This window comes from Octodon degus, unplaced genomic scaffold (assembly GCF_000260255.1).
Source record: "Octodon degus isolate 3935 unplaced genomic scaffold, OctDeg1.0 scaffold00257, whole genome shotgun sequence".
NCBI lineage: Eukaryota > Metazoa > Chordata > Mammalia > Rodentia > Octodontidae > Octodon > Octodon degus.
Window position 1 is genome coordinate 1,906,049 of NW_004524833.1, and position 13,835 is coordinate 1,919,883.

Sequence of the window (13,835 nt, forward strand, 5' to 3'; positions counted from 1 at the left end):
CAATCCCTGGTTCCGCAAAAAAAAAAAAAAAAGAAAGAAAGAAAGATGTAAAGGGCCAGATAGCTCAGTGAACTAAGTGCCTGCTTAGGCAAGCTCGGGGACTGGGGTTTGATCCCCAGCACCACGTGCCACACCGATCCCACCCCCAGGCACACTGAGCTGGTCACTGTCTAGGCGTGGTGGTACACGCCTGTAATCCTAGCACTAGGGAGGCTGAACACAGGAGGATCACTATGAGTCTGATCTGCATAGTGTGATTCTGTACCAAATACATTAAAAAATAATAATAGTAATAAAAGATGTTGCACTTGACCTTAAAGACTTCAATTATTTTTTCCCTTTTTATTTTTTTATTTTTTTTATTTTTTTAGGACAGGGTCTAGGGGTCTCACTACGTAGATCAGACTCGGAATGATCTGCCTGTGTTCAAGACCTGGGATTACAGGTGCGCACCACCATGCTGTCTCAGTCACCATCTCAGCACAATCCGGGGGCTGGGCCAGCACGGCACACCAGGAATCGAACCCCAGCTGCTACATCTGCCTAAGCAGGTGCTTTAGTCAACGTCTTCATTTGTAATACCTCAGAACTGAAAACAATCTTCAATGGCCATTAACCAGAGAACTACACTACCGGCTGAAAATCCCTAACCCAAAAGTCTAAAATGCTCTGCTAAGCCATTTGGCTGGCCCTTGCTTTTTCCCTATTTGTGCTTATATTCCCTACATTTTTGGGTTTGTTTTTTTTGTTTTTGTTTTTGTTTTTTTTGCATTCCTTTATCAGCTTTTTAAACATTTTTACATTTGTTAATCCATATCATATTAGTAGCATCACAGTCTGTAATCTAGCTTTTTGAGAAATCATTCATATTTTCCTTTGAGATACTCCTAGGAGCCACATTCTTCCGTTTCAGAAGGGACTTACTGGACACAGGCAGGAGCGCGTGTGATACCGAGGGACCCTCAGGGGCTGAGCACGCGGAAGGGAAGCCCGCTCGTTACCTGGCAGTTCTTCCCAGTGTAGCCCAGGGGGCAGGTGCAGCGGTAGGTGCCCAGGCCATCCACACACGTGCCCTCGTTTAGGCAGGGATGGGAGCTGCACTCATTGATCTCGTGGAGGCAGAAGGGACCAGTGAAGCCCACCGGGCACAAGCAAGAGAAGGCGTTAATCCCATCCACACAGGTGCCGCCATTGAAACAGGAGCTGGGGAGCAAAGAGGAGCAAGCTCAGTGAGGGAAGGCTTGCTCTGGGCTGGTGTTTGAAATGCAAAGTTTCCAGAATATTGGGTGTTACAGCAGCAAGACCCCTGAGCATCCCAAAGCCCTATTATCTACTACATTTTGCTTCCTCTCAAACTAGTCTAGTACGAACATTCTTTCTACAGCCAAAGGTTTAGGAATATTTAAATGTCTGGGATTATTGCAGATTCCTAGGGAAAGTGAGATTTTCTTCTGGAGTTTCCCACATCAGAGTTTATTACTAAGTCAATTTGCTTTATATCAAAAATGCTAAATAAATGCTCTTAATTCTAACTTTCTTTATGAAAAACAGAACAAATATGTTACTAATATAAAGAAACAGAACAAACCTCCCAGAAATTAAAGAGTGATAATAAATCTGCAAAGAAATAGGAACTCTTAGAACAAGAAACCAAATAGAAAACAACAGAATTATAGCTCTTTCTGTTCTCTAAGCAAGAGAAGCTTTATGTTAAGCTTTTCAACCTCTGACCTCTGACTTCTGACCTTCTAACTCTGTATCTCTTGTTAGGTGTGGTGATGTAGGCCTACAACCCCAGCACTCTGGGAAGGTGAGGCAAGAGGATTCCAAGTTCAAAACTATCCTGGGAAACTTGGAAAACTTCAGGAGACCTTGTCTCAAAAAATGAAAAGAAACTGGAGATGTAGCCTGGGCTAAATCCCTAGTACTGAAAAAAATAAATAAATAAATAAATAAAAAACATTATATGTCCATTAGGACCCAGGACCTGAGTGATGAGAGACAACCCTGGAGTGGGACCCACGCGGAGGCCGCACAGGCCCAGTTTCTCCCCGTCTCTCCCTCTCCCACTTCAGACACCAACCTCTCGGTGCACTCATCGATGTTGTTCTCACAGTGGACTCCATCGAAGCCCGCTGGGCACTTGCAGGTATAACTGTTGACGTAGTCAGAGCAGGTCCCTCCGTTCTTGCAGGGTTCACTGAGGCACTCGTTCATGTCCGTCTGGCACTTATCCCCAATGAAGCCAGGAAGGCACACACAGGAGAAAGTATTCACTCTGTCCACACAGGAGCCTCCGTTCTGGCAAGGATCTAAGCCATCACAGAAGAATTAGAGCGCAGAATAGCAGCAGTCGTTTAACTTAGACTCACAACAGTGAGTGATCTAAGTTATGCTAAGCCCAGTTCTGACTTTTGGACGTGGCCTCCTCACAGTATTTTGGCCTGAATCCTTCATTTAAGAAAATATATTCAGTAATACATGTCTGAGATTTTAACTGGCTTAACTGATGGGATACAATTAATTTGTATTGTTTCTAACCATTTTATAGAATTACTTGAATCGTACAATGTTAGAGAGCACCAAGCTGCACTCCCCTGAGAAACAAAGCCCCTGGCCACCATCTCTGGCCGACCTTTACTTCAGCCCTATTTGCTGAGATGAGCAGAGTTGCATATATATATAGAAGCAGATGCTCCCTTCACTGGCCACAAGAATGTGACTGTGCCCTGCGGGCAGCCACAGAAGTGGTCTGAGGAGGCTCCGGCAAGAGCCTGTGAGATTCCAGGGCTCAGACACGAGACAGCATCTCAGCTGAGGCCCAGGACTGAGAAAGAATCGCGCACCCCTGGCAGCAGAGGAGCCGGCCTTGCACACATTGCGCTCGCAGTCTGTGCGTCCTGAACTGGGCACCCTCGGTGCCCGCCGCAACAGCGCCGCTTCTCCCTACATGCCATCCCTGCCAAGGTTCTCCTCCGTGCACTCTGTGGCAGCTTCCGCCCACCTCCCTGGCTGGTGCCAAGACCAGCCGCGAGCACTCTGACTCTTGGCCCTTTGTTCCACAGGAAGGAGCGGGTTATTCCAGAGCCCTTCAACTACAGATTTTTCTTTCTTTTCATCTGTGTGCTGTACCGCTGGGTGGGAGACAGATACCCTCTGCAGGGGTTTCAGTAATAAAATTTGCACTGACCCCCCATATTTACAATCATATATGCGACCTAACACGTAGGCCATCAAGAGTATCAATCAATATTTTTAAAAGGTTTATGTGGGAAGTGGATAAAAGAGAACAGGAAAAAATATATATATACGAATATATATATGTATTCATATATATATGTGTATATATATATATATATATACTCTTCATTCCAAGAACTTAATCATCCCCACACCCACGCACTCTCTCCAATTCTTTTCATCTGTTTTTTTGTTCTTTCCTTTTAGATTTAAATCATTTTAGGAAACAAAGATTTTTTTAACAAGTTTTTAAATATCACACAGTCTGATTTTAGAACACTCCACGCTCACCGCAAATCATCAAATGTTGAGCTACAATCAATCATTTGACGGTCCATCTCAATACAGAAGGCATACAAACCAATACAAGTAAATCCAAAATGTAGTGGCTGCTCTTGTGGACATTGAAATGCAATTGCAAAGATGGGTCATCAGTTTTAAAAAACCTAAACACTGCACTAAAGGGTAAAGTACCTCTGCTTTAGTAAAGTGCTATTTACTATACCTCATTTGTCTGTCAAACTAATTCTGTCACACTAAAGCCTTATCTGCAGTCATTAGAGCAACCAAATGGTACATTTCTTAACCGAAGCATAGGGCCAGGGAGATAGCTCAGCGGCATAAACGCCTGCCTGGCAAGCACGAGGTCCTGAGTTTGATTCCTGGTAACAACAACATCCCCCAAAAATCAAAGTACACAGTCACTATAATTTTCATTAAATGCTTGGAGAAACTCATTAAATTTATTGAATTATTTTATACTCCCTTTAAACACTGCTGCTCCTACTTCATATAAGATACTTTACTGAATATTTGGCAGCGAATGTAGGAAAGAAATCCAAATGATCTGAACCTGTTATCTAATTTCTCCATCAACTGTGTCTTGAATGTGTATTTTTTCACCATGTCAGAAAGTATTAAAATTATCCATCTGCATGTCTTTCCTCCCTGGCAGATGACAGGGCTTCCTGAAGGGAGAGCAAAGGTTGTATTTATCCTGGCACTTGCAGCTCCAAGCCTGTTGCCCTGCATATCTAATCTGGAAAAATATATCCGATGATAAAGAGCGCTGCTGTTCTCCGTGTGCTACAATAGGCTCGTTGAATGGCCACACAAGTAACTGAGCACCCACATGTGGTGAAACTATTCAGGCTGGGAGAAGAACCACCTGAAATGAGGAGGGACCATCATCTCTAGAGTCTTCAGCAGGCTGAGACTAGCTCATCTGCATTTAATCAAAAAGAATCATGAGGCACTGAGGAGAAGCCTCAGAGAGGGCTGTACTTTCTCAGTAGCGAGCTACATGAACCCTACCCGAAGGCTGCTCTGGATCAACGTGACAAGCTCCAAAAGAAAGATTCAAAACAATCAAACTGTTTCCAAATAATTGAGTCCCTAAATAAAGCTTAAAAATACTGTATCTAAGAGTTTTGTTTTTTTTTTAATTCAGCACGAAGTAATGTAGAACTGACAATGACTAGCGTTCAATAAAATACTTCCAAGCAGAGAAGCAGGAAACACAGCTTCAAAGAGAACACAAAACAGGATTGAAAACAGAGCCAGGAGCACCTCATAAGGTAAAATGGCAGATAAGACAAAAAAAATTACTGACAATTACAAAACTGCTCATTTCCATATGTTCAAGCAGAAAAGAAGGAAAATGACATACATAGAGAAAAAGCTATAGGAAAGACTCAGATTCAAATTCTGGAGAAGTAAAATGTCTGAGGGAAAATACAGAATAGGATTAGTAGCCAACGAGATAGCTCAAATGAAACAATGCCTGAACTTGAAAAACCCAGCCGGGCACATTCAAATAGAATATTCTAAAATAAGACACTGGGGGTCAGGGAAGAAACACTTTATTGAATATTGGTCAATAGGGGAATGCTTTCAAAAGGTCTAACAAAAGCTGGGAAGGAGAGGGGGACATTTCCTCTAAAAAATAATGTTTGAATATTCTGCAAATCAGAACCCATGTATCCTAAAAGATCAGGGAACCCCAAATCTCATGATCTCATGATCAAAGGAACATGAGAGCACTATCGACAAGCAAAATACGCAAACTGCTAAAAATCAGTAGAAAATTAATATTTCAAAAGCAGCCATAGGAGAGAAAATTATATAGAAAGGAGTATAATAAAGCGTCATAGAACATTTCCCCTCAGAAATAATGCAAGTAGGACAATTTCAGCGCTGAAGAGGAAAGTCAGCTAGGAATTGTTTTCTGTGTAAATGTCTTTGAAAACTACAGCAAAGTCAAAACATAAGAGCAGGAAAAATTCACAGAAGGAGCACCACATAAAATGTTAAAGAAATGCTTCAGACACTAGGAAAACAAGAAGTAACCGAAATACTAATCTCTGCCGCAGATTGGAAGTAAATATGCAGGCAAAATAAGGACTTTTAAATTATTTAAATTTCTTTTTAAAAAAATTTACCATTTAAAGCAAAAATAATATATTTGAAAGCTTAATGATACATAAATTATACATAAACAATACAAAGCTGGGGAGATAGCTCGGCAGTGTAAGCACCTGCCAGGCAAGCGCAAGGACCGGGGTTCAATCCCTGGTACCGCAGGCTGTGCCAGCCCTGAAACCAGGTGTGGCAGTGCACACCTATAATCCTAACACTGAGGCAGCTAAGACAGAAGGATCACTAAGAGTCTGAGCTGTGTAGCGAGACCCTGTAACAAGTAAATAAATAAATATAAATTTAAAAAAAATGCAAAAGAGAGCAGGAGTGTAAAAATAAGTTTACTGTTACAAGGCTCTTTTTTTTTTTCTATGTAAAGTAGTATAACTGAAGTGGATTATAATGAGCTCAAGTTGCATACACCAACCACAAAAGGGATGTATCTAATATGTCAGCGAGAAAACAAAAACGAATCATAAAAAGCACCCATAAATATGGCACTGTTACAGTGGAGCAAATACACCTTTCACAAGAAACCCATCTTCAAGACACATGTCAAAACTAAAAAGAAGAAAAAAATACCCATCCTAATAACCAAAAGAAAGCTAGAGGAGCTATAGATCAGTATGAGGCAAAATAAAATTTTGAGCAACAACTATGCCAAGAGTTAAAGAAGGTCATTTAATAATAATAAAGGGGTTAATTCTCCAGGAAGACAGAGCGACTCTGCATGTGTATGCTGCTTTATGCCAGAGTTTCAAAATAATTAGGAAAAAGACAGGAGAAACAGGTAAATACAGCCTGATTTTGGGAGACTTCAACCTATTTCTGTAAATAATTGATAGAATAAGAAGACAGAAAACATGGAGGATACAGAAGATCTGAATGACACTAACTCACTTGAATGAATAACATTTATATATTAACCTGTACATTACGCATTACATTACTAGAAGAATTGAGTTTGTAGTTAAAAACTTTACAAAAAGAAGATTCTATGCCTGTTTTTTTGGAGTACAAATATTCTAATTATATAGAAACTCTTCCAGAAAATAACAAGGAAAAAAATATAAAAATTTTACAAAATGGGGCTAAATCTCAATGATCTTAAAGCTTTGTTAAATAAAATATACGAAATAGGGACTATAAAAGAAATATACCTTATAATTTCATCAATATTAATAGCTTTTGCTGCAAAAGACCAAGAAAACCTATAACTTCTGATGAAACAGTCAAGCAAATATCTGACAAATAATTTTATCTGAAACACAAAGAACTCTTTCAATTCAATAAAATAAAAAATAACAATCCAAGATTCTCAAATGGCCAAAGACTTGAACAGACATTTCAGCAATCATATGAAAAACTGGTTATCGTCATTAACAAAAAGGGTAATGTAAATTAAAATCATAATGAAACACCACTATATATCTGCTAGACAAGCCAAAATTGAAATAACTATGTAGTAAATTACTATGAAATTACTATGTAGTAAACAAATTCTTTACAATTCTGGTTGGAATGAAAATGGTACAACCATGAAAAATATTTTGGCAATCTCTTAAATGTTGAAGATACACTGACTTATTACATCCCTTCTACTCTTTGGTATCAAGAAAAATGAAACCACAACCACATGTATGACATCTTCATTTGTAATACCTCAGAACTGAACACAATCTTCAGTGGCCATTAACCAGCGAACTACACTACAGGCTGAGAATCCCTAACCCAAAAGTCTGAAATGCTCCAAGAGCTCAGTGTGAACATGTATCACAAGCGAAAAGTCCACAGCCAGCCTCATGTGATGAGCTGCAGTCAAAATGCAGGTAAAAGTATGGCATAAAGCTGCCGTCAGGCCTTGTATGAAGGGTACATATGAACACAGAAGTGAATTTCATGTTCAGATTTGGGTGGCGTCCCCATATTGCTTCACTGTATACATGAATACTCCAAAATCCAAAAATATCTTAAACACCTCTGATTTTAAGCAACTCAGATAAGGAACACTCCAATTGTATATCCATACAGTAAAATACTACTCATCAATAAAACACAATAAACTACTGCTACTAAGGAGCAAAATGCACATCACAAATTTTATGCTGAGTGCAACAAGTCAAAACCTTTCTCTCCAAAGAGCATGTTTGTATGACTGCACATGTATAAAATAATAAAAAGAAAGGAATGCCAGCTAATTTGTAGTGACTGAAAGTAAATCTCTGGCAGTACCAGACAAGAGAAGTGGAAAGGAAGATTAATTACAATTGGATGAGAATGCTTATAGGGGGACCAACATGCTCAGCACAGGCAGTGATTTTGGTTATCGTATCCCAAAATCTCATGAATTATACACTTAAAATACGTTTTATTGCATTATCTCAAAAAATATGCATGAGAAAACTACCATAGCACTGTCACACTGTCCCTATTTGGCCAGTGCTCAAAATGCTACACAGAAATGCTCAAGATTCCTTTCACTTGGTTCCTAAAGACAGTAACTTCAAAAGGAAGGTTTTAAAACACCCAGGGAGCACCAGGTGTGGTGGTTGGTGCACACCGAAGATTGCAGCTACTAGGAAGACCAAACCAAGAGATCTTGAGTTGAACCAAGACTAAGCAACTAAAGGACACCCATTTCAAAATTCAAAATGATTATGTTGCAGATTTTGAAAGCCTTTGGTTAAATCCCTAGGACCACCAAAATAATGACAATAATAATAATGATGATAATGGTAATAATAATAATGATGGGTACTGCCAATGGCCTAGAGGCAGCAGCAGCCCCTGAATCCCTCTCCTCGGCTCCCTTGAGCTGTTCCTCCGTTGGAGGCTTAGCAGCTGACCGGCATACTCACTGGCGAGGCAGTCATCGATGTCCTCCTCACAGTCCACACCACTGAAGCCCGGAGGGCACTCACACATGTAGCTGCCCTGGGTGTTATGGCAGAGGCCATGGTTCATGCAGGGCTTGGAGACACACTCATCGATGTCAATTGTACATCGCTGACCTGGACCCAAGGAACATGAACTGCCGTCAGTCTTTGGAAGCTGATTCCCACAGAAATCTATGTGGGGCCTGAGCTTAGCTGGGGCGGGGGGTACATGAAGGTCACCCTGGCTGGTCTCCTACTTCAGGAAGTCTTTGTACTCCTGGGAAATTTCTTCTAAGGTACAAGAACTCCCTCTAGAAAGAGCATGGTTTGAGACTTTTGATTTGGAGCCGGCAACCACTAGGGGGCCCCAAAGACATGAACGATGCATTACACCAAACAACTACTGTGCAAAGACTGAATGCTTTGCAATGACCGGCAGGGCCTTTATGTCGTCTGCTGACTTGACCACCTTGTCTAAAGGTCAGAAGAAAGGCCCATGCTCACTGCCCCACCTCCAGCTCTTACCTCGCCAGCCGGGTGCACACAAGCAAGTGTAACTCTCAAAATTAGGTGCCTCTTTACAAACAGCAGCATTCTCACAAGGGTTTGGGGAACAGGGAGCCAACACTGTTTGACAATTCTTGCCTGGAAAGTAAATGATAAAAGCTCAAGAGAGAGAACCAGCCAAAGAGAGTAAAATTTCTCCAAATTGCACGCTTAGCATGCCTTCAGAATTTAAGTCTAAAGTAGTGGTTTGGAGGCTCTGGAGTCTGAGAAAGTCTGATCCTCTGGTCTCATACTGCTGACTTTGTAACCCTGGAAAAGCTATTTTCTCTAAGCCTTCCTCATGAATAAATAAGAATCAGGAGGGTATGTAACTCTGAGGATTTTTAAGGATTAAGTGAAAAAAAGACAGATTAGATTATTTGCTAATCAGGTGCACAGTGTGCATCCAAACATGATGAGGCCACGATCACCTTCACGGTTAGGAGTGGCCCTTTGGGTCCGAGCAGCTGCACCACAGCAGACAGGCCCTGCACCTCGCAGCTAAGACCTAGCTGCGCACACACTCAGCCTCACACGGGCACCTTGGGCTCACCCGGGAAGCAGCAGCAGCAGCACAGCCTCCTGATCCTCCAACCCAGCCACCCTGCGGTGGGGGCTGCGGTTGACCAGAAGGCACATCAGAGGTGAGAAATGGGGAAGGGGCTCCAGTTTCTGGGCACCTTGTCACTTTGCAATGATACCAACGTGTCACCGCTTCCTGCACTCCAACACTTTCTGCCTTATTAGCATATTACATATAAGCTTCCAGTAAAAGAATATGGAATAAAAATGTTTAAATTAAAAGGGGGATGAGGTTGGTCTTAAGGTCAAGTTGTAACAAACACAACTTAAACTTTTACTTTTAAAATGTGTAGGAAAACAAAATACTGCAAAATTTCACCAAAAATGGCCCTAAACCAGTCTTTACCATCCGGTCAGAACAGAGACCTACAAAGGACAGGAGCGCAGCTCTGCCGGGCAAACTGTACAAAGCCTAGAAATTTCAGCCACATGGAATTAAAATGCCAACCTACAGTCTGCTGGTTAGATTTATTTTTCCAAGGCCACACCCTGTAAATTCTTTCACGGGATTATTCTCTAATGAAAGATCAACCGCTCACACACAGCCAAAAATTCTTAGTGGATCTGAGTGGTATGATGACAACACAGGCTTTCTCAAGAGGAGTGGACATCTGAGACACACGGCACGTAACCCTGTGAGGTGGTCAACCATGGTCACAGGTATGTCCCCATGGCTGCCAATCCCGAGTCTTCACAGTCACAAGATGACCTCACTACTGTCTCTGAGCAAGGACATTATTCAACACTATGCTTGGGTCTGAAGTTCATCTGAATTCTTTGTAGCCTTGATTTTAAAAGCCAGGCAGGTTAAATGCAATTTCTCTACAATAGTATTTATTCCTTTTTTTTTTTTTTTTTTTTTTTGGCGGAACCGGGGATTGAACTCAGATCCTTGCATTTGCCAGTCAAGTGCTTATCCTACTGAGTCATCTCCCCGGCCCAACAGTATTTATTCCTTCACCGTAGTACAGCGAGCAGCACGCAGCAGTCTTTTTGTTGCACCTGTGGCCCTCCTGCTGCTCCGCACAGCTCAGATCACGATGCCTTGCTGTAACTAACAGTCCAAGACTCCCAGAGACGAGTAACACAGGCACGACACAAGCAAACCCGCAACTCATGGTTTTGTTCCCAAGGAGGAGGAGCTTGGTAAGCAAGGCATATACAAGCACAACCAATCACAGACTAGTTATAAGAGAAAGAAAAAGAAATGCCTCAAGCACATGGCAAAATACCTCCTGCAACGAAGAGCACCTGACGTAAAATGACAATCTCATCTGTCCCTGCTCTGGGTGTGGACCAATCCCAGGGTGAGGCTTTCGAGTGAAAGAGAGGTAGTGAATGCAGGGAAAGGAACGGCAGACACCAGGAATCAGACTCACGGGAAATCCTAGATCTTTAGCCTACTTTTCTGAGTTCCCTTTGGCTCAGCTTTGTCACGTATAAATTGATGACAGGATAGTCTTCATTGCAGAATTACTGAAGATAATATTAAACAGCTCAAAGTACAAAAAGTACGTGGGTTCTAGCCACGTGGCTCAGTGGCAGAGCTCTTGCTTAGCACATGTGAGGCCCTGGATTCAACCTCCACCACTGCCTACAAGAAGCATCTAGTGTACAGTAAATTATCAATAAATGGTAGTTGCATTATTGAAATTAAGACTAACAGCAAAGTTGATGGAAATGTAGTCTATCTGGTGACAGATGAAAGCATCAGCTATGTATCGGGTTTCATCCATACATAATTTTTTTAAAAATTCAAACTCCAAAGCATAAAGAGGGCCAATGTATTTCTCCATACCATGTATTTTCAAAACTCAAGATGCAGTCAGCAAGCGCCGGAAGGCCAGCCAGGCAGCGCCTCCTCAGCGCAGCACCCGTGCCCCACAGACCTGGACCCGAGACTCAGACACACGCACTGACGCCGCGGCACACACCTGTGTAGGGCAGCTCACACTGGCAGGTGTAGCCACTGACATCATCAAAGCAGGTTCCTTGGTTCAGACATGGGTTTGAGGCACATTCATCAATGTTCACCTGGCAGTTGTAGCCTGTGGGAAACCACACAGAGTGAAACTGTCCACCTGCTCCTTACCTGACCTACTGACTCCCTCTCGCAGGGGTAAAAAGACTGAAGTCATTTCTTTAGGTGACTGGACACCTTCTCATTCATACTGGTCACAAGGCCCAAACATACTGTCAGTTGCTAAATGGTCAATCAGTCAAACAGATGGAAGAAAGAGCAATCTGTTCCAAGGGCCTGAAAACCTAATGCTCCTCCAAATACAGGTAATTTCTCAATAACGGAGCTAGAAATTTCCTTAAGGCTACAAAACTTGCTGTTTGATGCAAACAGGAAGGATGTTTTTGTATAAAGTGTCCATTCAGGAAAAAAAAAAGAAAATATTTTTGAGCACAATCAAAGCCGCTGGCTTACGCTCATTGGTTCATTTACAGACTCTGTCATCAATGAGGAGCTTCCTCAGGTCATAGTGCTGTTTCCTCCTGATTCAAGGCATGAAAATTACTCCCGTAAGAAAGGGAGAAAAGTAATGGGTAGTAGGGGTAGTGCAGCACCCTTTGTATTTTCAATATAGTCTGGCACAGAGCCTTAAAATAGAGCAACTGTAACACCTGGAGGAAGAAACTGCTGGTCTAGGAACAGAGGTCTGGGTTCAACTGTACTGTACTCTTCACAGGGCGGGGCACTTGGATTTTACATTTTCATTTTTAGTGTTCTAACTGATAACCAACTCTCCATGAGATCAAGAAAGGAATGTGCTTCTGAAGCTAAAAGTTTCTTAGTAAACATATTGCAATATATCAGAAATTAATAATTTAAATACAATCTCAAAATTTTCAGATACAGGCTAAGTATCCCTTATCTAAAACGTCTGGTATCAGAAAGATTTTTTTTTTTTTTAATTTATTTAGGAATTGTAGGGAGGTTATAGACAATGAGATGGCCTGAGGCTGGGACCCAGGTCTAAGTAGAAAATACATTTATATACATAGACTGAAGGTCATTTTTATACAAAATTTAAAAATAATTTTGTATATGAAACAAAGTTCACACACGAAGTCAGGGGTGGCACCACCACGTCCGAGAACTCTAAAAGTTTTGGATTTTGAAGCACTTTTGGATTTCAGCATTTTGGACGGACATGCTTGTTCTGTAATTAAATAAAGTGGCTCTAACATGTATCATTCTGATGTATCACAGTCGCCAAGTACATTTATGAGTGGGTAACTATGTGTATAGATGAGTATAGATATAAATAATTTACCTATTCATGTATCTCTCCTAACAGAATTACAACAGAAACAAGTGTAAAAAGAAAAAAAAAAAAAAGACTCTACATAATGTTCATGCTATGCCTTTTTCGAGAAGGCAATAGGAAACTAAGTATCTAAGAATATCTCCATGCATAAGAGTTGGTTCGAACACATGACTAAATTATCCTAGAACCAAACCTAGATCAAGCAACTTGCCATGAGACACGTGTCCAAAGTTAACCACCCGAGGCACTACTGTTTCAGCAGCTTACCTCTCTGCTAGGTAAAGGGAGAACTTGTGCCTGCCCATGTCTCCCAAACACTACCTGCTCAGCATGTGCCACTGCATGGATGAGCAATGAACGCAAGCGAGCCCAGCAGCAGGGCACAGATGCGAGAGCACATGCGCAGCACGCGCTTTCACTTTACCTTTGAAGCCCTTCTTGCAAGCACACTTGTATCCATTCACCAGATCGTCACAGGTGCCTCCGTTCTGGCACGGGTTCGAAAGACACTCGTTTTTGTCCACTTCACAGTTGATTCCATCCCAGCCTGGATCACAAAGGCACTTATACCTGAAAGGTGGCAGAATTTTGTCCTTGTAAGAGGTCAGATGTACAAAGGGTCACAGGGTGAAAGAAAGGAGTTGGTGAAGAAGTGAGGGGACACAGGAGTTCAACGGCCACTTCCCTATCAGTCCTCTACAGCCATATACCTGCATCACCATGCACGTGGTGTAAATCATATGGGCTACCTATTGTGTGGGGGTCATCAATAAGCTAGTGGTGCTGATTAATTATAATGAAATTTCATATATAAGCAATGGCTTCTCAGATATATTGGGCCAATCAGAAGGAAACACAAATGTACATAAATCTGCTTGGTTTATTATATACAAAC

The 13,835-nt window shown here is 41.7% G+C and overlaps 1 protein-coding gene across 1 annotated transcript in view; it reads right to left on the minus strand.

Moving 5' to 3' along the window:
- Notch2 (notch 2) overlaps nucleotides 1-13,835 on the minus strand; it is a 156,073-nt gene that overhangs the window by 21,654 nt on the left and 120,584 nt on the right. The window contains exons 14-19 of the mRNA XM_004646181.2: nucleotides 13,365-13,510; nucleotides 11,597-11,710; nucleotides 9,060-9,179; nucleotides 8,517-8,669; nucleotides 2,084-2,312; nucleotides 1,002-1,203 (exon numbers count right to left, since the gene is read on the minus strand). Of these exons, the coding sequence (XP_004646238.1) occupies nucleotides 1,002-1,203; nucleotides 2,084-2,312; nucleotides 8,517-8,669; nucleotides 9,060-9,179; nucleotides 11,597-11,710; nucleotides 13,365-13,510 (964 nt within the window). The remainder of the gene's footprint in view (nucleotides 1-1,001; nucleotides 1,204-2,083; nucleotides 2,313-8,516; nucleotides 8,670-9,059; nucleotides 9,180-11,596; nucleotides 11,711-13,364; nucleotides 13,511-13,835) is intronic.